At 42.1% G+C, this 24,326-nt stretch overlaps 3 protein-coding genes across 5 annotated transcripts in view; 2 read left to right on the top strand and 1 right to left on the bottom strand.

Annotated features, from left to right (window-relative positions):
• col14a1a (collagen, type XIV, alpha 1a) overlaps positions 1-9,675 on the top strand; it is a 139,979-nt gene extending 130,304 nt beyond the window's left edge. For 2 of the 3 annotated variants that reach the window (XM_085802235.1, XM_085802237.1), the window contains 5 exons: positions 126-192; positions 367-558; positions 2,982-3,059; positions 4,026-4,181; positions 8,051-9,675. In XM_085802235.1, the coding sequence (XP_085658361.1) occupies positions 126-192; positions 367-558; positions 2,982-3,059; positions 4,026-4,181; positions 8,051-8,376 (819 nt within the window). In that variant the 3' untranslated portion in view covers positions 8,377-9,675. Of the gene's footprint in view, positions 1-125; positions 193-366; positions 559-2,981; positions 3,060-4,025; positions 4,182-6,977 lie in introns of all 3 variants that reach the window. The other variant, XM_085802236.1, reaches the window with a different exon arrangement.
• Positions 9,676-9,677: 2 nt separating this feature from the next.
• Positions 9,678-20,210, bottom strand: mrpl13 (mitochondrial ribosomal protein L13). The gene is made up of 7 exons (XM_085802239.1): positions 20,118-20,210; positions 18,454-18,577; positions 18,108-18,201; positions 17,756-17,816; positions 16,186-16,272; positions 14,222-14,343; positions 9,678-10,154 (listed from the first exon to the last, which is right to left on the bottom strand). The coding sequence occupies exons 1-7, from the start codon at positions 20,142-20,144 to the stop codon at positions 10,130-10,132; spliced, it is 540 nt and encodes a 179-aa protein (XP_085658365.1). The 5' UTR covers positions 20,145-20,210; the 3' UTR covers positions 9,678-10,129.
• Positions 20,211-20,463: 253 nt separating this feature from the next.
• dscc1 (DNA replication and sister chromatid cohesion 1) lies at positions 20,464-23,695 on the top strand. The gene is made up of 9 exons (XM_085802238.1): positions 20,464-20,794; positions 21,263-21,431; positions 21,569-21,703; positions 21,884-21,974; positions 22,059-22,197; positions 22,384-22,436; positions 22,580-22,734; positions 23,059-23,207; positions 23,357-23,695. The coding sequence occupies exons 1-9, from the start codon at positions 20,625-20,627 to the stop codon at positions 23,466-23,468; spliced, it is 1,173 nt and encodes a 390-aa protein (XP_085658364.1). The 5' UTR covers positions 20,464-20,624; the 3' UTR covers positions 23,469-23,695.
• The last annotated feature ends 631 nt before the right edge of the window (positions 23,696-24,326 follow it).

Raw genomic sequence — 24,326 nt, forward strand, 5'->3', positions numbered from 1 at the left:
TCAACCACTGGTCTGGAAGTTTATGTTCCTGTGGTTGCTCAAAGAGAAAAGTCGTATCAGTCTACTACTGTGTGGTTGTGTAATATCACATCCTAACGGCTCTGTTTGTGTTGTTTGTTCCTAAGGGTGATGTGCAATCCCAAGCTGCTGTTCGCGCCATCGCACGACAAGTGTGTGAACAGCTCATCCAGAGTGAGTCATTAGTGGTGTTTACACATTAACACAAACACGAGACATTGTTCAACATGTGTCTGACCTCTTCCCACAAAAGTTTAATTACATTGTGAGATTTGATTTGTGTAACAAAACAAGCAAAGCAGAATGAGCAAAGTAATCGAAGGTAATCTTATTCATTTCTTCTTGCAGGCCATTTGTCTCGCTACAACTCTATACTGAACCAGATTCCTGTCCAGTCTTCGTCGTCGGTTCGAACAGTGCCCGGACCACCCGGAGAGCCGGGTAGGAGAGGATCCCCAGGGCCTCAAGGAGAGCAAGGTCCGTCTGGCAGACCAGGCTTCCCGGGTGCTAGTGGCCAGAATGGACGACCTGGGGAGAGAGGTGAGTGATGGGCAAAGCTGGGACTATGTAAGGGGTAAAACAACATCGATGCATCAACACCGACACACTGCAGTATCCATCTGTACCAATCTCACATCCAGAGGGATCACAGTCCACCATCAGTTCTTCACTGTCTGGGTTGTGTCAAGACACTTTAACTACATACTAATGTTTATATAAGCAGTAAAAGACGGGATTTATTATATACTCATTTGGGAATTTATTAGTCAGACATCACTGCAGTGTGCTGGTGATTCTCAAAAGCTGTGAAGGAAGCTAATTCTGAACTTGTATCAAGTAATAATATATGGACACATATAATGAAAATGAGTTAATGAAGCCTTTTGGGGGGATATTTTATGCCTTTATTACAAAGTGGGTCATGGTCAATGCCTGAAACTTTTTAGATACCAAAACACCCCAAACCTGTGAGTTTTTGGTCATACCTTACAAATGAAATCTCTTTATCTAACTCCACTGATTTTACACATTCAGGTAACTCATTATAGGGCTTGGAGTGCATCAGCGTATGTGGAAAATTTGTATAAAGCTTTTTGTGGCTCCAGAGGGAGCGGAGTGTAGTCAGATAAATTGCCTTAAAGGATGTCACTTGAGTCAGCGTCAGCACAATTTCATCTTCCATCTCCTCTTTTCCTGTTGCTGTCTCTTGAATAAATGGCACATAATAAAAGGTCCCTTCTTGGCCAGAGCCGGTTACTTGGATAAAGGTGTTTATTGTGATATGACTGTCTAAACCGTTGGTGTTGTGATAAATCTCTATGTTGAACAGGAACGCCCAGCTGGTGAGAACAGAGTGGTTATAAAAATAAAATAAAAAATCACATGCATTATGTATAGAAAGTGGAAGCGAGGGGCTTTTATTGTGAAAAGAAAGAATCAAGTCAATTTCTCCAGTTGGAGCTTCAACCTTCCTGCTTGTTTGCTGCATTTCATGGTCTGGCCTGGTTTTTGACTCGCCAGACAAACCCACAGCGAGGGTCGGTCCACATCAGAAGACAGTAACTCCAATATCCATGAGGTCATTCCCCTGCCACGAGCCCTTAGACAAGAAACAGCCTTTATGGGGCTCGGTCTTCATCACTAAAACATGCAACCCACACTGAAGAACCACATTCTGGATGAGCCTGCACACACACACACACACACACACACGGAGGGTTAGGAAAGATGAGAATAGCTGAATTTCTGTCAGGAAATGTCCGGCATGGTTACGTCCTCCTCCACAGCCCAGACCTTTGATACTCCTCAATAACATTTATGATTTCCAGCCACACATAACACTCACACACACACACACAAGTGTTTTACAGGCTGAACTGAAACCAGAGTTGGATAAATATTACAGAAGTGGTATGCCTTATATGAAAGGGAAGTAAATAGTGTATGTTGCTGCTATCACAGGAAGGCTGACACAAGAACCAGGAGAAAAGCTGGGTCAACAGAGGGTCTAGAAACTAGATTTCATATACAACAAGGTCCTCAGAAGCCGCTGTACAGGGAGCAACATGAGCCGATGCTGTCACCGTGTAGAATAAATCTTTAGTTTAGGTGATGTAAAATGTTTTTTCTCCTCAGCATCATTGTGCTTATTTCCTCTTCACCGACTGATGAAAAGAGTCATAAAAGCAGCAGGACAGAAAATCTGTGGATCACAGTTTTATGTGCCTTTCTGATATTAGAGTGAATGAAGAAAATATTCCATTAGGTCATCTCGAACAGCTGCACCACTGGACAGCAGCGCAGAGCCGACACTGGGTTCATTATACATTTTATTAGACTGATCATTCAGGCGCAATTTATCCAGCACATTTACTACAATTGCGATTTGCAGTGTAATGTAGATGATGGGATGGGAACAGTGGTGCAATGATTCTTCGTTACAAGCAAAAGAACCTGAATTCAGACTGAGGAAATATTCAAAGTAAAAAATATTCATTCAGCAGAAAACTGATGGACACATTATTACATATGACATTATTAGATTTGAGCACTGATACATCATTCTGAGATCACATTACACTTATGCAGCTGGTTGAGGTGGATGGACCCTCAGAAAAATCTCAAGGATCGTTTTTTCATATTCACAATTTGGACTTTTCCCATATCTTTCATTTTCATGGAAAATGGATAAATTGACCATAAAAAAATATTAAATTAAACCATGTGAAGTTTGAGGGAACATGTCTTATAACTAATGGACATCTGAAGGAGTCATGAGTGACTAAGATTGGGAACCACTGGTTTGACTTAAAACTTAAAACTGTCTTTATGTAAACATTTGAATCTGAAAAGCAACTAGTGAGTAGTATACTTGTCACTTAAATGGAGTTAATAAAGTATGTTTCCCCCATTAAATATGGACATAAATGTGACTTAAACCTGTTTGAACTGTGTGTTTCCAGGTCTGCCAGGAGAGAAGGGAGAGAGGGGGAATCCAGGAGTTGGGAGTCAGGGACCTCGAGGACCACCCGGACCTCCAGGTAAGAGATAGACGTGGATCTGGAGAGATGTGCTTCTGAAATCTGGTAATTATTCTGTTCTAACCATTTCATTGTCGGTGTCTTCAGCCTCAGTGGAGTTACTTGCGTGGAATGTTTTTCATTGTTTTTCCCCCTCAACGAAACCAAAAAATGTTTCAAATATTTAAACAATAGAATTAAATGACACAGAGACTTAATCCGTTTTGGATTTACTCTCTGTTGAATCTCTGTCTGAGAAAAGCAAGCAGACGTTGTGGACCATGAATATAATTCTCCGTATTGATTTTCCCTGTGCAGAGTTTTGAGTTTTGTGTTATGAAAATATGTCCTGCTCACAGCTGGGATTTTCTGTTTACTGTTGTGCGATCAATACTCACAGAACAAGCTGACAGATCTCCCTGGGAACTTTACTGTGATCAGATAACTTTTTTAAAAACCCGCAAACTTCAACGCATGACAACAGAAATCTCCCCTGAGAGAAAAGGTATGGGGGAAAGCTTCCTGTGTCAATCCTCTGTACTTTCCTAGAATATTTTGGGATGATAATTTTAGCACTTAGCAAAAGAAACTCTCCTCAAAATACCATATTTCTGCTAACTGCTGAGGTGAGACTGTGTAAACAGAAGCCTCTGGCTAATATCAGCCAAGACCTGTTATTCCTGCACCTGCCCTCAGGATACTCACTGTCATCTCGCTTATCCAGAAACGACAAGCAAGCGTTTGTTGCCCCCTAATTTTTTAAAGTCATGTTGTTCAGCACCAGAGAGGGGGATGTGGAGGAGATTGAGGAGATGATAGTAAGGTGGCAACATGTACTCCAGACGGCACATTTCCAGTTTATTTTCCTCCCTTTTCTCTGTCTTCCTTTATCCCCTCTCACCAGGTGTCGCTGACGGAGCCAGTTTTCCTAATGTTTATCGATATCTGACTCTGTGTTCTCATAAACTCTATTTCCTCCACCCTCAGGTCTGCCAGGTGAAGGACGGGTAGGCAGCCAGGGCCCAACTGGTCGGCCCGGTAACCCAGGGACGTCGGGAAGGCCCGGGAATCCAGGTTCTACTGGACCAGCCGGCCCGCCCGGATACTGTGACCAGAACTCCTGCCTGGGATACAACGTCGGAGGTGAGCATCACCCGAACACTGCAACACTTAACTTATTTAGCATTTACAAACTGTTTACAAACCTAAACAGCTTGTAAATACATAAATAATCATTATTGTTAAAATGCAGTAGTTGTAACCTCTTAAAAAGTGTGTTTTACTGTATCGTCATTAATTATTTTTATGGATGCCCATAGACGGAGTTACAGCTATTGACAAATAGATTAATATACTTAATATCTGCTCACATCTACATTATACTGAGCTATAAACCGTCCATTAAATGTTTGTAAGCCCTAAACAGGGTAAACAGTAAAGTGTGGCAGGCAGTAAGTTGCTCTCACAAACTAAACTGAACCACGTTGAGTGTAGCCAGACAAATGTTTCCACACCAGTAAAAAAAAAAAAAAAAAGCCAGGTGATATCTTCACCATACTAAATTACCAGGAGGAAAAAACATGGGACAGGTTTTATTTTAAATCCAGAAATAATAAGTCGAACCTGCTCCTCAGTCCACTGTCAATAAAGCAGGAGACCCTTCTGAAAAATGCATGCTCAGTTTTTCCTCACACACACACAACACTACAGGAATAAATGAGACGCATGCTTCCAGAGTTGTTGGGGCTATGGGAGAAAAAAGTTTGGGAACCAGTGTGTGTGTGTGTGTACGTAAACGGAGACAGAAACAGACACGTACAGGGTACACAGTACGTCAGATTCTGGCAAACAAAATCACATTTTGACTGGAATCGTTTCTAAACACACAATACCCAGACTTTACAAAAACATTCTTTGTTGTTTATTTAGACGTAATTTGTCCTTTTCAGTTCTTTTGTAACTGAGCATTAATTATATTCTGTCATTTCACAAAAAGAATTTGTTCAAAGCAACCAACTACAAAGAACTAATTCAGTGTTGTTTTATATTTGCTAATTCATTTACATAAACATCTTAAAGTGTCCAACCCTGGCCAGTCTTTCCATCTTATAAACCACCTTTTCTAAATATAAAACACTGAAATATTGTTTTCACAGTGACAGCTGGCTCTGAGACGGTTATTGTTCTCATAAAGCTCCCAGAGAATTGGAGAGTAATCTCGCTTTTATAGTTGTTCCACTGTGAAGTTTATACATTCATGTCCACACTGCTGGATTAAGATGTTAACTGTGCCACTGACCAAAGCTGTTGGTGTGTGTTCACATCTAATAAAATATGCTCTCTCTTACACACACACACACACACACACACACACACACACACACACACACACACAGACACACTGGGTGTCTCTGAATATTCATGCTGATGACCTTGAAGCTTCATGTGTCCATTGTCTTGGGCCTTCTCAAGGACGTTACACATTGAACAGCTTGTGACAAGTCGTCCTGAAGATATATCATGTGCTAAAAGTAGCTGATGGATGAGACATTACTTCATCATTCAAACCAGATTTATGTGATATGAATTGATTCCAGTCATAATGTTTTTTTTATTTCATGACATCGATGAATCTTGTCTGTTGTTGAGAGAAAACACAACCTCCCTGAAGACTCGAAGAGAAAATAGTGATGAAAGTGTGTGGAGTGTGTCACCTTCACAGCAGTCCAATGTGACGCTGACTTTTAAAGGGGTAGTTCAGGGTTTTCAGTAAATCTACTGGTATTTTCCTGCTATGCCAGAGTGAGACCTTTCATTCCTATTTTTATGTTTTTACAAGATGGGAGAAACACTGAGATCAATACAAGGGTTACGCAGTCTTTAGTCTGCGATTAAATAACCTCATTTATGTTCAGGACTGCATTAAGAGAGTCATCGACCATGAACCTCTTCTGCCTAGTTTCCATGAGTACATCAAAAATCCACGCTCCCATGTTATTATAAAAAAACAAAATAAAATGATCAGTTGACTTTGGTCACGATGTCACAGTGTTCATGTGACCCAAAATTAGTTGACTTGGGCAGTGCAGTTATTTTTGTTTTCATAATTACTGTCCCCTCTTATCTTAATATTAGATCATATTCATGTACAACACTTGTGCATTATTCACAATTACACTGTTAAAAGTGAAATGAGTGATAAACATGAATCACCAGGACAGGCCAGTCTTCATATAGGGCTTTAACCTGTTTGTGATGAAAATGAATCTATGAGTTTGTCCTCAGACTGAGCTGTCCCTTTAACCCGACCCTCATTCCGCAGATTTTTCTCCTGAATGTCATTTCACTGACTTCAGAGTTCAGTGTAGCTTTGTGCATGAAACAAAACGCCTTCAAATGAGCATTCACAGAGGAGAATAATTACCAGTTAAACAGCAGTGTTGGTGTTTTGCTGCTGCAAGAAGTCACCTCAGCTGTGTTTGACTCAGTATCACTCACCATGGAAAGCATGCCTCCTTGGTATATTTCACGGACTACAAACACTCACGTTGTACGTCTGTTTTCTGTGTTGGAAATCTTTATTTGTACTTTCTCGTGTAAAGAAAGCGAAATAGAGATCTGACACATTTTCCATCTTTCCAAACATTTTATACGGACGTCTCAATATTTATTTGAGCTGAATTTATTGTAATAATTACTCCGGGTGTGTGTATTTTCTTTCTCTAAAAGAGAAAAACAGATTCCAAGACTAATTTCTCTACCTCCAAAACCGCAACCCCAACAGCTGGAAAAGTGTCTGTCAGTGTGGTTTTCAGAGGTTTAACTCTTCGTTGGTGTCGTTGGGTTTTCCTCCTGATATGAGGTGTAACATCTTCTGACTTTCTCTCCCCCTCCTCCCTTTATTCCCCGCCCTCTGCTTCCTCCTCTTCCTGGCTGAAGTTCAACAGGACTATGGGAATGATTACTGAGGAGCATTCTCCAACCGTCCTCATCCTCCTCCTCCTCCTCCTCCTGTGCTCACCTCCTTCCATCCCTCACTCTGCCCTGTACATTATACTACAAACTGAGGAAACTGATAAATTCAATGATTCCCTTGAGGCCTCCATATTTTCTGAGATGGATAATTGCTCCTGGCCCCAGTGTCCAACTACTAATCCCTGCAGCAGTGTGTGTGCTTTTTCTTCTCTGGAGAAGTTTTCACATTTTTTAAAAAGAAAGTAAGGTGGCTTTCTTAATAGGAGCGATTTTAAGCAACTCCAAGCACTCATCACTTACTCAGTCTTAATACAGTTGATTCTGTATGATTGTTTATCATGAGCTGAGGGAAGCGTTTAGATGTTTCATGACTTTACTGTCTCAGAGACAAAGAGCTTTACCTTCCCACAAGACCAAACAAAACCACACAACGCCGCAGCGATGATCGCCACGCCTGATCACAGTGCCATCTGTCAACAATGCTGGTGGTGGTGCACACAATGCTTTTCTGCAGCAGCCTCCTCTTCATCCCGCTTCCAGCTCAAATCTCTTCAAAGCTAATCTCAGCTAAGTACTGATGAATTGCTTTGATGCCGATTGGCCGCATTAATTACTAACCAGCCTCCTCTATCTGTACATCTAACAAAGTGTAAACTGTGTAGGGAAATCAAAGTTTTACCCCCATTGGCCCAGATCTAATGGGGTGGAAAAATGCTCACATCTGGGCAGTTATGTCATGTGGCAGTCAGACATTTCCCTTCACTGTCATTAACCAACCTATTCGTTATCTTAGCACTTTGGTAACAAATCTGCTTGTGCGCAGCCCCCAAACGGCTCAAACTTAAAACTGCTTAAAAATCCTTCAACTCTGATGTGTAGCTTAAATTTTCAACCGGTGCATGATTTGCCTTCTTCTGCTGATATACACAAAGCCTTAACCCTGCTGCTCCACGCTCGCTCACCTGTAGTGGTGGTTCTGTGTGGTCATCCCAAAACATGCGCTCAAACTGACCCCAAAATATCCCCCACCATCCCAGTCCAACCCCTGCCCCACGGCGGCTACCAGCCCTACAACCAGCCGTACAACCCTGCTGCAGTGGCGTACAACAACGACCAAGGAAGAGGAGACCAGGAGGAGGAGGAGGAGGAGGAAGGAGAGGAAGAGCAGGACCCTTATTACCATCGTGGTTACCCCCCTCAGTACTACCCCCAACAGCAGCCCTCCCAACTGGCCTACGGGCGCCACGGTTACCACCAGAGCCCCACCCACTCGGAGGACGTGGAGCTGAGGTCGCCGGGCGTCGCCAGGAGGTTTTCACGCGACGTCGTCGTCATGGAGGAGAGCGAGGAGGGAGGACTTTAAAAGGAAGGAAGGATGGACTCACCTAAAGTGCTTGAGCCCTGCACGCCACACACACACACACACACACACACAGATAATCACACATGGAAACAGATCAGATACTGACATCCCCTCATCCCCGCCATCTGAAACTGTGGTGAGAGCCGCCCTCTCTCTCCCCGTGTCTCCAGTGAGTCTCTCCCCCAGGTAAAACAGTGTAAATAGCTCTTGTACGATATCTCTGTCAAAGGGAGAGGGGCGGGGTCCGAAAAGTGCCTGATCTATGTTAGCATCGTCCAGTGGTAATGTAAAAAGGTAAGAGACCTGTTTCTTTCCATCCTCCAGCTGATTTCAGGACTGAAACCTTTTTTTTTTCTGTGTGAAGCTGCATGTCTCCTTTGAGCCAACCAGTGAGTGTGTAACTGGACACGTGCATCTTGATTTAGTTTTTTCTGTAACTAGCTTAGATTATTTTACAGTTCAAAATCATTGAGGACGATGAGCTGGCAACATTTGTACAGGCTGCTTTTTATAATGATGAATCATGTTCCCGCTTATTTTAGTGTGTAAAGGATTATTGAAATGTTTTTTGAAGCTAGTTCTCCGTACAGTATTGTGTTGAGTTTGCTTCTCTTTACTGGTATTCTTGGCTGAGCTATTACGGGAGTTAATCCCCCCCACAAAATGAAATGTAGAAGCAGATGCATCAAATCTCTGTCAAGTTTAATGCCTTCCCTCAACACTGTGGAACACAAATCAAATTCATCCTTTAAATAATCATTTTCGTTCAGAGGAGATCTGGCCACCATCACATTTTGTCCCGCCATATTTCATTCTGTTACTCCAGACGTGGAGCAGGTCTGTTCTGGGTTTTAATGCTCAGACATGTGGCCAAATCTGTGTCATTCGTGTCTTGCGTTTTGCTGCCCCAGTTTGTTTTGTTTATTGTTCTTATGCAAAGTTGGGCCTGCTCACTGTGGAAACTGTTTCTCACTGGTTGATCTCTGACCTCGCGCTGGAAGGAGACCTGGAGCTAGTTATTATTCCAAACAGTCTGCTGCCTCTCGATGAAACCAGTAAGGACTGAAGCTCGACTGTAATCTTTGCCCCTCCTGCACTGCAGTCTGAAAAAACAAGCACTAAAGTTAGTAAAAAAGTTGAGCTGTGAGCCGGCCTGGGTCCATTTGAGATTTGAACTGTCCAACTTGAACAGTTTTAATAAGGAATGTGTCTCACCACCATGCCCCTTAGTACAATATGAACTTATTTATTTTCTATTTTGTTTGCTTTTATAACCAATAAATCTGTAATGAACGACAACGTTGTGCTTTAGGTCATTTATTGAACTTTAACACAGATTTTACAGTATTTATGTAAAAACCACTTCACAGAAACAGATTCATTCAATTGTTTGACTATTTTACAATTCAGCAGAATCACACAGAGAGAGAGATCTCAAACTTGGTCCACCAAGGCCAAAACAGCTGACAGAGGGGTTGTTGTTGTTGTGTTAATGTGCACACACAGAGCAGCAGAGAGTTTGTGTTGATGATGCTTGCGTCTGTGTCATCACTTTGGACCAGTCCAGTCAGGCTTTGATGTCAGAGCTTACACAGAAAACACAAAATCTGACAGTGTAATATTTCATAAAACCTCTCAGGCCTTAAACTTCTGCAATACTTTTGTGTCATAACCACAAATAAAAATGGGGGGAAACTGCTGCCTTCGGTGTAGCACTAATGGGAAACTCTCCTCACGTCAAAGAGCCTTGATTTCATTTCATCTTGTAGTCTTCAGGTCTGCGGAGAAAACACAGGATGGCACATTAGTATGGGGAGGCATAAAAGTCTGGAAAACGAAGCGATTACAAGAAAAAAAACACGGAGAGAAAGTGACAGATGAGAAACCAGACAGATCTTATCATTTCTTCTTTTTAAAATGAGACAGGACACAGCATCCTCTTTGTGTTTTTTCCCCCTTTAATTTCAAGCAGAAATTGCAGCAGACAGATACTATCAAAGAACGCCGTATTGGTTTTGAGACAAAGAAAAAACATTATAAAGTGTAATAGCTCTGCTATCAACTACAGCAGTATATTTATGTCTGTGGCGTCACTGTGTGGCTACTATTGCATATCCAATAATAATCTTTTGCCTCTGCTCCAAAGGTTTTCTGAGAGAATATTAACAATGTGTTTAATAAAGGGTAACGACTGAATCGCCCCTTACGACCTCAACCTCGTCCCCCCTGACACACACACACACACACATTTGTGTATATATTTGATCAGTAAAATGAATGAGACGGAGTGTGAGGGAATATTAACTAGGCCACGGCCTGTCTCTTACATAAACCAGCTTGACCTTGACAACCACACAGTGACAGGCCTGAGCACAGCACTGATTGGTTGAGGAGATTGGATCAGTAAACAATAGGAAGTGGCTCATTTATCACCACACACAGACCACGCCGAACGCCTCGTGCACATCTGTACATGCTGCACAAACTCTGAGGACAGTAACTGAATGAAAACTGTTTTTTGGATCAGCGCCCTCTGCGCAAATTCGGTGTTTTCACTTAACTGAATTCAGATGTTGGTGCCAAACACTGGCTGATTTGTTCAAATGTGTTTCGTGCACCAGGTGACGCACTATCAGGATCATAAAGTACTGCTCCTGGATTTAAAGGGCCCGCCCCATATTATGCAAAATCCACTTTATAATGGTTTTGTAGCAGTTATACTGTATGTGTTACCGTGGCCTTTCTATAACACCTGAAGGTAAAAAAAAAAGTCTGTTCCCTCCCTTAATTGATTGCTTCACTTTTTTTGAGATCATGTGCCCAAGCGGGCGAGTTCGGCTGAAACAAGCAGCATGAACATTTATTTTTTCCTCCCTTCATCCGAGCCTCGCAAGAGACAGTGGTGGACTGGCTGGAATATTCTTTGAATACTTTAGACCTATGTGAAATGGTTGAAAAACAGCATAATATGGGACCTTTAAAGGGTTAATCCACCCAAATTATAGCTAAACATAATCTCACTCCCGTGGGAATGAACATGCAGATTTGGTTTTATTGGGTCTCAGATTTCAGCCTCAAAACTAATAAAATGGAGATGAATTGAATTGTATTTGTGGTGCTCACGGCACTGAACTATTACATTTAGAGAAATTCAATAGCATAATAACAGCACTGCAGAAACAATGTCCCTGTTGTTCAACAAAAGGCACACTGTGTTGTTCATATGGACTGTTTCCTCAGTGGAAGGTCGTCCCAATTAGAGCCGAGTGATTAATTGGATTTTATTTTTGATTATAATTTTGGCTTACAGTGATTATGATTCATCCCCCTGAGAAAAAAAACATCCAACATTGTCAGTTCCGCCTGGTACTGATGAGACATATCCATCAAAGCTTTCTTTGTGTACTGGAAAAACAATATACTTTGTTTTGAAATCTGTTTTTTCTTTTTAAAGTTCAATAAACATGTAGTGTTTCCAAAGTGCTTAAGTAACATGATCTCAATATTGATCAGAGGTTGTTGTTGTTTTTTTTGCCAAACTGAACAGACCTCGTCCCAAAGAAAGATGCCGACACTGATGTCTGGTTTAGTAAAGAAACCAGAGCGTTGATTTTCCTATTAAATGAAACTCAGCTGACCTCCACTGTACTGAGGACGAATCAGAACGAAGCTGGTCGGCGTGGAGACGGGTGATGTGGGTGACCTCATTCATAGCTTGAGACAAATGTCATCGACTACTGCACTTTATTAACCATTTTAATTTACTTTATCTTTAGCTCACCGTCTACCTTAGTGACGTTAGTGTTGAGCTGCTGCTCTTGTGGATGTGGAGCTGTGACCCTGACCAGGTTAAACAGCTGGAAGAACAGCTGGAGCAGAGAACGGTCTCTGTTAACCCATCCAAATGATGTTTACTGCAGGTGAGCCCAGAGAAATGCGACAGGACGACTCTGACATAGCATCAAAAGGGGGGGGGGTCACAGTGTCAGTCTAATCTCCAACCAGAAAAATAGCCCACTCAGAAAAGCCATGAATATGATTATGCTGAATAACAGATGCCGTGTCTCACAGCCCACGGAGAAACCTTGTACGTCTAAACAGTCAGGGAGCCGTGGAAGGCGGCCGACTTTCCCCACATGTGTTTGTGACATTTTACTATTTATATTCAAAGATTTGGCGCAGCACCTGGGCCCGGGGAAAAAGACTGAGATGTGTGAGATACAAGGTTTATGTTAAACAACACAACATCTATAGAGCAGCGGCTGAATGAACCGTGACGTCTGCTGCTGGCAACGAGAACAACGGCCTTAAATTTTAACGCTTTTCAGGAGTCTGGCGTCAAACCATCATCCAACACAGAAGAAAAACATCAACAGCCTCTAAAATAAAGTAGATAAAAACGTCATACTGTATATTTAGTTGCTAGAGCTCAATGCAAGTTGATCCTCTGACTGGTATCGAGGAGTAATTTTAACTCCCATGAATCAAGTGGCTGCCGCCGGTCCAACAGTCAGTCCTCGTTCTGTGTGTCATGCCACATGCAGCACTGACAGCTCTTTGTTGGCTGACAATCATTCTCACCGCAGCCGCATGTGTTTCCAGTTACCATGAAAACTATTGCATCTTATTTTTTCCTGCGCGAGGGGGAGAGAGGGAGAGTCGGAGTCACAACGGCCACAAGAGGAGGAGGTTGGCAGGCGACGGCGTCTGAGCTGGATCCATTCATGCATGTGTTGCTTGGTAGGACCATGAACACAAGGCGCTGTGCACTACCGACCAGGTCTGAGCAGGGTGAAGCAGTGCTCCAGTGTAAACCCCCACACACCCACCCCCTGTATTCATTACACAAAGACTGCACCGCACTGGTTAATTACCGGTGACACGCCACCTACTGCGAGTCTCCTCTGGAGCCAACCACGGCCGAGGAGGAGAAGGGTGCCAAAGGAAAATGCCACTTTGTTGTTGTCTCAGCATCGTCTGTTGGTTTCAAACCTCTAATTCCTCCCGGAGCGAAAACACAAAAGCTTCTGTTTACCTCAAACACGTTGTCTCCTGTTGTTGAGTATTTGAGCCTGATTGATTTCATATAATTGTTGTTATACAGATGTAACAAAACTGACGGAGAAGCAGCTGTTCTCCAAACAGTCAGGTTGGCACGGACGCTCAACGCATCGCTGCGAGATTGTTCTCAGTTCAACGTCACCCCCTGTTGGCTGCTCCTCATTAGTACAACACACAAACACTGACACAGCTCTGTGTGTGTGCATTACGTGTTTGCATTACTCTCATCCTCTTATGAGCTTCTACCAAGGAACATTATGTTTGACGTCGCCTGGTGACAACTGACTGAGCCACAAATAAGAAAAAGTGAAAACACGACTGTATACATTATAATATAAAATATTCAACCATAGCATATAAACAGTGATCATTAAAAATTAAAAAGGCAAACCTGAAAACAACTCTTTAATAGGAGATATTACAACTGTGTGCAAATGTGTGTACCGAGAGTCTCTCTCTCTACCAACAGTTATTCAATGTAGGTTACGATTTTCACTTGAGGGTGGAAGTACACTACAGAAACTGTGACTCACTCTGTATTAAAAAAAAAGAAGCTATAGCCCAGAGGGTCTTACATGAATTTGTAACATTCACACATATAAATGTCTTTGTCTTTATTCCTGTGAGTCACTGATCCTGTTAATGGGTGCAGTGCAGAAGTTTCATTGTGCTTCTGTACATGTGCGGCATCATCTACATGTCACTGTGAGGGCTGTGTGTGTGTGTGTGTGTGTGTGTGTGTGTGTGTGTGTGTGTGTGTGTGTGCGTGTGTGTTTCTACATACGGTGTCCACAGCCTGGGGAAGGCGTCTATCTCCTCCTGGGTGTACTCGCTGAGTTTCCTGGGGATTTCTCTGGGCTGCGGCAGCTCCTCCGTCAGGTTGGCTCGGATGTCCTCTGGCAGCTCCTGGCCGGGGGTTGGACAAAGGACAGTGTTTTAGGCAGGACACAAAATTAGAGGAGAAAGGAAGGAAATGGGATGAGGAGAAGAACTGGAAGGAGGTAACAGGAAAAAGAAGGTGAGAATAAAGACCAAGGTGTCGTTTACACCTCCGGAGCAGCTCACATATTCCAGTCAAAGGAGAATCCATCATTGTCCCGGGCTGACACACAGTCACTGTCATTAATATTCATTAAAGGTGGGTGTGTGCCTACAGATTTATTAACAAAAACAAGAGCCCTCTCTCAACTTTACACTAGTCTGCATTGTTCTGAATTGCAGATGGGACTGCAGACATTCATGGGGCTGGAGGAGTCCATCTGCTTGTAATTAGGGATGCACGCCGCACAACATCAATTCAGATGTCAAGGCAGGACGAAATCAGAGACAGGTATCCTCACCTCTAAATCCTGACACCACAACAGCCCACGTACCACAAACTCCACGCTCCGACTTCCTACTCATGTCACATAGCACTGGAATTAATGACGGTGCTCCCGCCACACGGATAAAAATTTACATCAAGTTAATTTTTGGGCTCGACGCCCGGGTCAATTAACAGCCTGTCGACCGCTTCTTCTGTTTCAATCCATTTCAGAAGCCGCGATGTACGACACCGCCGGTTCTCGCCAATGCAATTTTAAAACAATCAAAATTTTTATGCCGGGGAGCGCCAAAGGTGTTGTCTATGGACTGCAGAGGCCGTAACTCACCGTGACAGTGACGTAATGGATGTTTTCTCTTCTGAATGAAGGAGTCAGAGGAGACAGTTTGACACTTGATAACCGAGTGGAGACACATTCGTCACACCAGCGTTTAAATGTGCTCAAAGACCTATTCACTGATTTTTCATGGCTTCTCAGTATGAACTGTATTTCTAAACACGATACACAAAACAAAAGGCGTCAACTAACTAACTCCTGCTTATACAGACATCCAGAACCACAGCCAGTTTCTGACCATCCAGCGTATGTAGGTCAAATATTCACTTTCCCTCAGCTCCTGTCTTTATTGGGGCATGAAAAGTATCTGCTTCTTTAGTTTCTAAATGCTGCTCTGTGTTCATCAGCTGGTCTCTGACTCTCTCTCTCTGCCATCTGCTGCCGAGCTGCAGCCGCGTACAGTCGGTTCATCAGAGCTGCCTCTGGGAAAGTGAAAGTGAACCAAGACAGTAAAGCTCTAAAGTGAAATAAATCAACACCTTCACATTATTTCACAGTGATTTAGGCCGTGCAAAGCTCATTGCACCAATTTTACATGTAAAAAATAAAAATAGAAAACTGCAGAATTTAATTAAATTTTGAATTAACACAGATTCTGAGGTTTTACTTTTTATATTTGTGGAATTTTTGATAAAGAAAAGAGCTTTAATCTTTGTTTGCCCAAGAAGGCAGGATTTAAGTATCCAACTCAACTTGCGTCTGAGTGGCTGGCTGAGATCGTTTAAATTGTAAACTCAAGTGTTAGAAAGATCTTCATTTGACCTGTTGTAGCTTTAAGTTCAACAAAGTGAAAGTGATTCTTAGGCCTGATAGTGAGAAGAACAAATACTCTATAATAGTCAAGGTAATAATCATGCTGAACTACATCTATTAATCTTAAATTAACTTATATTAACTGTAAAAGGTGGAGCAGCTGAAAACCTTGACCCAGATAAAGGTTGGAAATAAATAAGATTAAAATTGTCTCATCCCTTCTCATCATGCGCCCACTCTCTGATCGTCCTTAATAAGTCTGGATGATGAAGTTGTCGGTGGAGAATATGTCAAAATGTCAGCGCAGACGAATGGAACAGGAAACGGGACTTACGTCATCAGAGAAGATGTGTAATCGCTGCATCATGGTGCGCCGATGTAGGTTCCTAGGCAGCATGCCGTAAACTGCCAACTTCACAATCTGGTGAAAGGAATCACATTGAAAAGGTTGAAAAGTCAACTCCCTGTTTCTCGTAAAAAATCAGCATCTACAAGCAACCTTACGCACTCTTTCCATGTTTTTCTTACATTTGCTTCCCCCCCAAAAAAATTCACTTTGTTTCTCAACGCGAGTCTGGTTTGCTAAAATGTGAATTCAACTTGGACGGAGTTACTGGACTGAGATATTGGACAGATATACTGGAGAGAGGCCGCGCTGACGAATCATTCATCTGTCCAAATCCATTTCTCCCTCTTCTCTCTCTCTCCAACCCACCGAACCTCGCTTGTAGCTAAACCGCCATCGGGACGCACGTCTGTGGTCGGAGGCTGGAGCTGAACCTGCATCAGCAAAGAGCCGCGACGTGTCTCCTGGTTTCGGGAAGGATCTGGGAACCGGTACAGGTCATTCACCTACTTTAGGTCGTTCCAACATGACAGGAGCAATTTTTGTGGATTTTTGATTCGTCTCGTCTTGCTGTATGGCTCTAATTCTGCTCCTGACATGTTAAATGATTCTGGAGAGACACTGTTGCTATTGTGCAACATCAAGTCAAATCAAATCCACATCAAATGTTAAGCTCCCTACTCAGATTTAATTCCCACTGTTAAGTCTAAGCAGGGTGTGTGTGTGCGTGTGTGGGAAAAGGCCAAACAAATGAAGCAATAGACAATCACCTAATACATCAATAAATCAATATGACAGCGGACAGCGGACAGCCCACAGAGAAGAGGAACAAAACACCAAACACTGTAGTTTTTAAGAAAATGTTGCTTAAATGAGTGAACAGTGAATATATTTGGGACTATTTTTCCATGTGGATTAATACACATTTTGGGTTTGTAGAATATTTTCTTGCCGCAGAATCAACTCAGAGATGAACGCCGTTGCCTCTGTGGGGCTGTTGTGGTGAAGTAATTTCCCCCACTGTGATTTAAGATGGCTTAACGGCGCAGTACGCAGAGTATGCGATTTCTGTCAGGACTCTCTCCACAGCTGAGACTGCTGCTCTCCACACATCAGGCTCCAAATGTAGTTCTATCTGAGTGTAAACAAGCGGAGCTCTGGTCCTGCTGTAACACAATGAAGGGTCCGTAACGCTGAAATCGTGAATATGCAACACGACCAAAACCCCCGGGATTTATCCCTGAACTGACATTCTCGTAGCGAGTTTCACCATCAGCAGTGTAAATCCACTGCTGTTTAATCCCTGTGCTCTGCGCTACACATTAATGCGCACAAGCAGCACATACGAAGGCAGGGATAAACGTCAAACCATGAAACACCTACTCTGCACAGCATGAGGCAGACAGAAATTATACTAATCTCCACCACCAATGTGGATTAAAATCATACGGGGCAGTGTAATAGGAATCTGTGGTGTAAGGTGTGACGGCAGAGGCATTTCTCAGACTTGAGGATGTTTTTTTGTCAGGAAGTTAAAATACTGACTGACGATACTCACAGCTTTCGGGTCTTTGTGATGCAGCTGGGCAGCTGTGACTTGTTTGAAGCCACCTGGAAACCTTGGGGAAAAAGACGAGCAAAGTCAGTCTCTGTTGTCCATGACACACTGACACCATGCAGCCTCAACTGTGTTTACTGTTTACACATATACCAGAAATGAAAAAGAGTGACATCTTCTACTGAGCACTATTGATCAATAGATGTTGGGTGTTTTGTTTGAGCAATTAATTAATTAATTCTGGCCTCACTGTGCATCACATACAACTAGAGGCTACTGAGATCTACATTTCATTAAAACACAATAGCAACAGGAGACAAGGTGTCATCGTGTGATGTTAACGGACACTTACCCTGAGTGTGATGAGTAGACTTTCTGTTCCCATTTGTTGCCAGAGAAAGCTATGTGTTTGGTGTTTATTACTACTACATGGTCGCCACAGTCACCTGCAAAGATGATGAAGAGTTTACTGTTATGTTATAAACTATAAGAGGGAATACTGCAGTGAGTCCAATGACTGTAGCAAATACAGCAGCTAGTTTGCTGGACCAGTAAAAAAAAAAAGAAAATCATGAGAATGAAGCAAGATGATTTTAAAGGTTTATCCTCTACTGCCACCGTGTGGTCATCGCTCGTCCTAACAGCCTTGAGCAGGGATGTGGCTGCGGGAGGGAGGGGACAGGTGCAGCTGTACTCACTGAGTGCATGGTAGATAGGTTTGTGTTTCCCCTGTAGTCTCACAGAACACATGCTTGCAATCTTCCCAGGAGGCTGCATCCTGGCGTCGACCACGAACCAGGAGCGGGCGAAGGTTGCCCATTGCTGAAAGAAGAAAATCATTTTAAAACAATGGCTTCAATAAGCCGACAGGCAGCCATGATGGGACCGTGACAGGTTTAATGGTGTGAGAAACAAACAAGTCGTCTTATTATCATTAATGTGTGGACTCACTGTCAAGACACACTGAATAAAATTGTTAATGTTGTTGTTAGTGAACACATGTCATTCCTGTTGTGAGAAATCATGACATCTGCTGCAAAAAAACACCTATGACATCACACTAAGTATTAAACTTGTCTCTTATATAGTACTTTAAATAATAGTACCATTAAATAACTACACAAGATACAAGTGAGCAAACTCTTCTACTCAGATTGTGACAGACACATACGATACTTCATGACTGTATGTTGTGTAATAAAGTGACTCGTGGGTCGTGGCTGTATTTGGTAATTAAAAGCACCACCAAGCCAAACGCTTTTGAGTTAATAAAACTTCTTAAATCACAATCTCGTGTTAAGAAACATTTTCGGCCAATTAAAATGTTTGGAGCATATTCATCACACAATACAATAAATTAAGGCATCTGATTGGTCTCAAATTAATTTCGAATAAAACCAGAGATCCCCATCATCATCATCATCATCATGGAGTCAGTCTGAGATCACATGAAGAGGAAGAAGAAACACTGGCAGGTTCTTCAAAGATGCTGTGAACAACCTGCCCTGAAAAACTGAGTGGATTAAACACCGAGGAGAACTGCTGCTGATTTTTAGACAGGGCGGTCAAATCAGATCCTGATTAAGAGTTTTTGCACAACACAGTAGAACTGAATAATCATCCCCGAAGAAATTTAAGTCAAAAGCAACTGGACTTGGTTATTTGTCTAGGAAGACATTTCACCTCTCATCCAAGAGACTTCATCAGTTCATGTAGCATCTGACCAGGCTGGGACTGGTTCCTAGACAAATAACCAAGTCCAGTTGCTTTTGACTTAATTTTCTTTGGGGATAACGATGACCTGGATAGACAAATGACAATATTCACAGGCTGACTGAATAAGCAATTTTGACATTGATTCCCATGTCATTTCCATTCCAGTCATCACTCGTATCATCCAGACCAACCAGGGTGTCCAGTCCACAGCTCAGGCTTTAGGACAAACACACGGATGTGAAAACAGGGAGTTAGGAGAACTCGTCTGGAAAGAAGTAACCCCCAAAATATCCCCTCAACAACGTTTCATGATGTTATAATTTGACTTGATGTGAACGTAGAAGGGCTCACGAGACATGACGTTAACTTACACTGTCGCGTGCATTGTGAAGAAGGCCACAAATACGTCACTGCGTGGGTATTTATCTCCACCCATTTAACATTGTTCACTAATTAAGAAGAAAACCATTACCGGTACATTAATATTGACAGATAATCACACACACACACACACACACACACACACACACCGCGGCTAGCTCGTTAGCAACGCCGGCTAGCATTGTGGCTATCGACACTGTAAACGCAGGAAAGTCAAAACGTGAGTTAAAACGAAGATAATTCACTGTTTAATGTGTAAATTCACCTGAGCAGATCTGGAGAAACTTGACATTTCGACGACGCCACTAACGCATCCTCAAAACATTTGACCCTCAGCGTGAGCAGCGGTCCGTCCCGTAAATGTACTCGGTTGAAACAAGAATCGATACTCCACTGATCCTGTTTCAGCTTTATCGATAAATCTGGCTCGTGTGGCAAAATATAGTGTTATGGTCATGTGACGAGTAAGAAAATATCGACGATGATATCTAAATAAGTACACTTAATAATTGTTTTAGCGTGTATCTAGGTGTCTTTCTGAGTAGTGGTTTCTACCCGGTCCTATTTTGACGTCACAATAGAGCTGCGTCACTTCCGCCTCACGGCAGAAAGAGAGCGGGGAAATTTGACCGAGACGGAGGAAGAAAAACAGAGAAGTTTCGACTTAATTTGTACTTTATTATAAAACAGGTACTTCCTGTCAGTTTGTCTCGAAGGTCTAAAGGGTTTTAATCGTCGGTATTATCGATCTGAGCCGCCGTCAGAGGGGAAGATGAGGACTTTAGAGGAGGTGCAGGCCACGCTGCAGATCGCCAAGTTAAAGGAAGAGGATCTGCAGTCAACTATCCACTGTCTGAGTTTTGGGGAAAATGTCTCGTCGGCCGACTACTGCCTGATGGAGCTGGACGACACACTGTGCAAACACATAGAAGCTGGTCAAAGGTCAAGTATTGATCATGTGCATTCCGTGTTTTATTGTTTTCTGATTAGCGTCATGATTGATGAAGTTACAGATGTCAGTGTTGAATGGGGTAAATATCAAAGACATTAATATTTTTCACCTAAAATGGCTAAAAAGGTTTGATTAACAGAGCAAACCCAAAGGTTATGTAACTTACTAAGATATAAAACAAAGAAAAACAGTGTATTAGGTTGAGATGATCCAGTTGATCTTGTTTTTTCACGAAAATGGTTGAAACAAAACTATTTTTAAATGGTCATTTAACTATTATTCAACCCAGTTTGTACTCTTTGCTTATTTAAAACTTGATAATAACACTCTTGTCCATTTTTTTTTTCAAACAAGTATGAATATAACTGTGACACAAGATGCTTAAGCAGGATGGACAGAAATGCTTTTGTACTTTTCTTTTATAAATGACAAATTATTATGTTTTTCTTCTTTTCCAGTCTGGTGATTCGCGGAGATAAAGATGAGCATGCAGTGCTCTGTAGCGGTGACAAGACCTACGACCTTAAAATAGCCGACACGTCCAACGTGCTGCTGTTGGTACCAGGATGCAGAACAGCAGACCAGCTCACTCACAGCCAGGACAGCTCACACGTGGTGCACGCTCAGGTACGGCAATGACACATGCAAAACACACACATGTACCAGGCTGACATCACACACACACACACACATGCATGCATGCACATAAAGGTGGGTTGAGTTTCTGACCCACACACACTAACGGTGTCACACTTCTGTTGCAGATCTGGGGATTTTGCAACAGTTACTGGGAACCGAAGAAGCGGCGTCCTAAACTGAAGAAACTGACAAAGCTTTTGATGGAGAATCCTTATGAAGGTCCAGCTTTAGGAGGACAGGAGGAGAACACAGGGAACAGGGTAAAATAATGTACAGATTATGTTTGGCTCCTACGTCAACATCTGTTCATAGTTTGGCCTTTCCTAATTGAAAATAAATGGCAATTAAAACCAGTAATTTGTGTATTGCCAGCTCAGATGTCTTGTTCCTGTTATTGTAGCTCTTAGTAAGAGCTTTCTTTTGCCTTTGTCTGTTGTCAGTACACAATGGAGGATCTGTTGGAGAGGATCCAGGCCAGTGAAGAGGAGATAAAGAGCCATTTAGAGACGATCCACGCCTGTCAGGTTGAAGGTAAAGTGTGACCTTTCACATGTATTCATGTATTTGTTGTTTTAACTACCAGATGTAACCAAAGCGTTTCTTTCTTTCCTTCAGGCTACTGGCGTGTGCTGGACTTCGACTATGAGATGAAGCTGCTCGGTCACGTCACTCAGTTGGTGGATTCTGAGTCGTGGTCCTTCAACAAAGTTCCCCTTCAAACCAGTCTGGAGGAGTTAGCCCCACTGGAGCCCAAGTGAGTTAACACCCAGGATCCTCATGTTCAATTGTAGAGATCTACAAGAGGAAAAGACTTAAGATTCATCAAATTACTCATATAACATAATTAGGTTATTCTGCTTTTCCCAGCATCTTTTGTTGTATTATAATAGAGTAAATGGTCGGCCATGTTCTAATAATAATGAGTCTTTCTTATTCACAGAGAGATGATCGAGCACTGTTTGAACTGCTATGGGAAACGTTACACTGAAAATGGTAAAGAGGGAAAAAAAACAACCTTAAATGATAAATATTAAACTGATGGATCGTAAAATTTCATTAGTGATCTGATGGTAGAATCTGATCCAGTCTGAAACGCCACAGCGCTAAAATATCTGCGTCCTCCTTTGTCCACGCAGATGAGGTGTTTTACACACTGCACGAGGACAAGGTCTGTCGTGGTATCGCACTAATGCTGCTGCAGAACGCCGTGAAGTTCAACCTGAGGGAGTTTCAGCAGGTTTGGCAGCAGAGCGTCCCAGAGGGCATGAGCACAAGACTGGACCAGCTAAAGGTTAGTCTGCACTTCTTTTATACCTTTTACACTATATAGTCTGTGTCACAGTTCATGTGTGATGTTGTGGATTTTGGAAACAAATTTTCTGCATTATTTACATTTACAAGTGGTCATATCTTCCCCAAAGAAATGCAGAAAAGAGCACAGTCTGTCTCTGCACAACACAACACTTTTAGGTTTCAGGAATCAATTAAAATCACCTTTTTTTTTGTTTCCTTTCCAAATGCCCTCTAACTGGACTGAGCCAACATGTAGCCTAGTTGTTGTCTAGCTCGCCTTGCCTGCAGCTCTTTCCTACTGACGACTGTGTAAATCTTCCAGAGTGTAGCACTGGTGGACCGTATGTCCCGCCCAGAAACCATCTGCCTGCTGCGGGTGGACGATCTCCCAGAGGACACGCTGGAGCGCTTCAACCACCTCTTCACACTCCGAGAGAAGTGGACAGAAGATGACATCACGCCGTACATACAGTGAGTGTTAGCTGTCCAGGAAGTTGGCATCATTTTAACGAAAAGAAAAATAACACAGAAATTGTCTGAGTTTTTAAGCTTCAAGGAAAGTAGCCTGCTCCATGATGATGTGTAATGTTTCATGCCTACTCCCTCTTCTCCTCATGCAGAGACCTGTGTGGAGAGAAACAGACCACCGGAGCCCTCCTGACTAAATACGCACGGTCTTCAATGCAAAATGGGATCAAGGTCTTCAACTCCCGAAGACCTGTGGCCACGTGAACATCGACTCACTACTGATTAATTTACATTTAGTTAATTTCCAGTTTATTTTGCAATTGTCAAAAACATTTTTTGCTCCTTAAAAAATGCAGTTAGCTTTGCAGATATTTATCTTGTAAGGTTATTACAAATAACCACTTAAAATGCAAATGTTAAAGGTTTTGTCCCTAAAATCAAACAGTTTTTTTTTCCTGTCTGTAAAAATGCTACATGTTTGTAATAAAATACCTTGTAATATTATTACGTGTGTAATCAACTTTAATTGTCAAACCATTTGGTTTCAATTGGCTCTTTCACTCTCCTATTGTCCCTCATTAACTTAAGTAAATCAATACCTTTTCCATTTCCAAGGTTCATAATACAAGGTAGGTGCTGTGACAGAGGTTGTCCACAAGGTGGAGGCCTGTGTTGACAAAATGTGACCAGCTGCCTTTTTCTAGCTGTCCTGCTCTAAATGGCAGTTACCGTATTTCTAACAGAAAATTATATGAATTATTGAGCACATTTTGATTTACACATCTGTCTAATGTCCACAGGTTGTTTAAAACCATCAGGTTTCTGCAGTCTAGATCTCCTAATTGCATATATCATTGAAAAATTATATATGCAAAAATAAAAATTAAGGTGATTAATCAAACAACAGAAGATTTATAAACTATTTTGTTCACTGCAAAATAGCGTATTTTATTATATTATTATTGTTCAAATCAAGGGTAGAATAAAATGGCTAAAGACAAATCACCATGTTTGTGGTGTGACTGATTAGATCTTTGAATTATTAGCAATTCTGCCATGGAACTATTACAAATGTCAAAATTAATAATTTAGGAAACTGAATTATATTTTATGTTGTAAATA

The sequence above is a fragment of the Trachurus japonicus genome, chromosome 16 (assembly GCF_045865225.1).
Source record: "Trachurus japonicus isolate A0001 chromosome 16, Traja_1.0".
In the NCBI taxonomy this organism is placed as follows: Eukaryota; Metazoa; Chordata; class Actinopteri; order Carangiformes; family Carangidae; genus Trachurus; species Trachurus japonicus.

Bases quoted from the DNA above. Each gene is read 5' to 3' on its own strand.
- dscc1 (XM_085802238.1), top strand. From the start codon at position 20,625: ATGAGGACTTTAGAGGAGGTGCAGGCCACGCTGCAGATCGCCAAGTTA. The intron at 20,795-21,262 runs GTCAAGTATTGA...CTTCTTTTCCAG, and splicing joins CACATAGAAGCTGGTCAAAG to TCTGGTGATTCGCGGAGATA. The intron at 21,975-22,058 runs GTAAAGTGTGAC...TCTTTCCTTCAG, and splicing joins CCACGCCTGTCAGGTTGAAG to GCTACTGGCGTGTGCTGGAC.
- mrpl13 (XM_085802239.1), bottom strand. From the start codon at position 20,144: ATGTCAAGTTTCTCCAGATCTGCTCAG. The intron at 18,578-20,117 runs GTGAATTTACAC...TTCTTCTTTCAG, and splicing joins GTTTCTCCAGATCTGCTCAG to CAATGGGCAACCTTCGCCCG. The intron at 18,202-18,453 runs GTGAGTACAGCT...TCATCTTTGCAG, and splicing joins ACCTATCTACCATGCACTCA to GTGACTGTGGCGACCATGTA.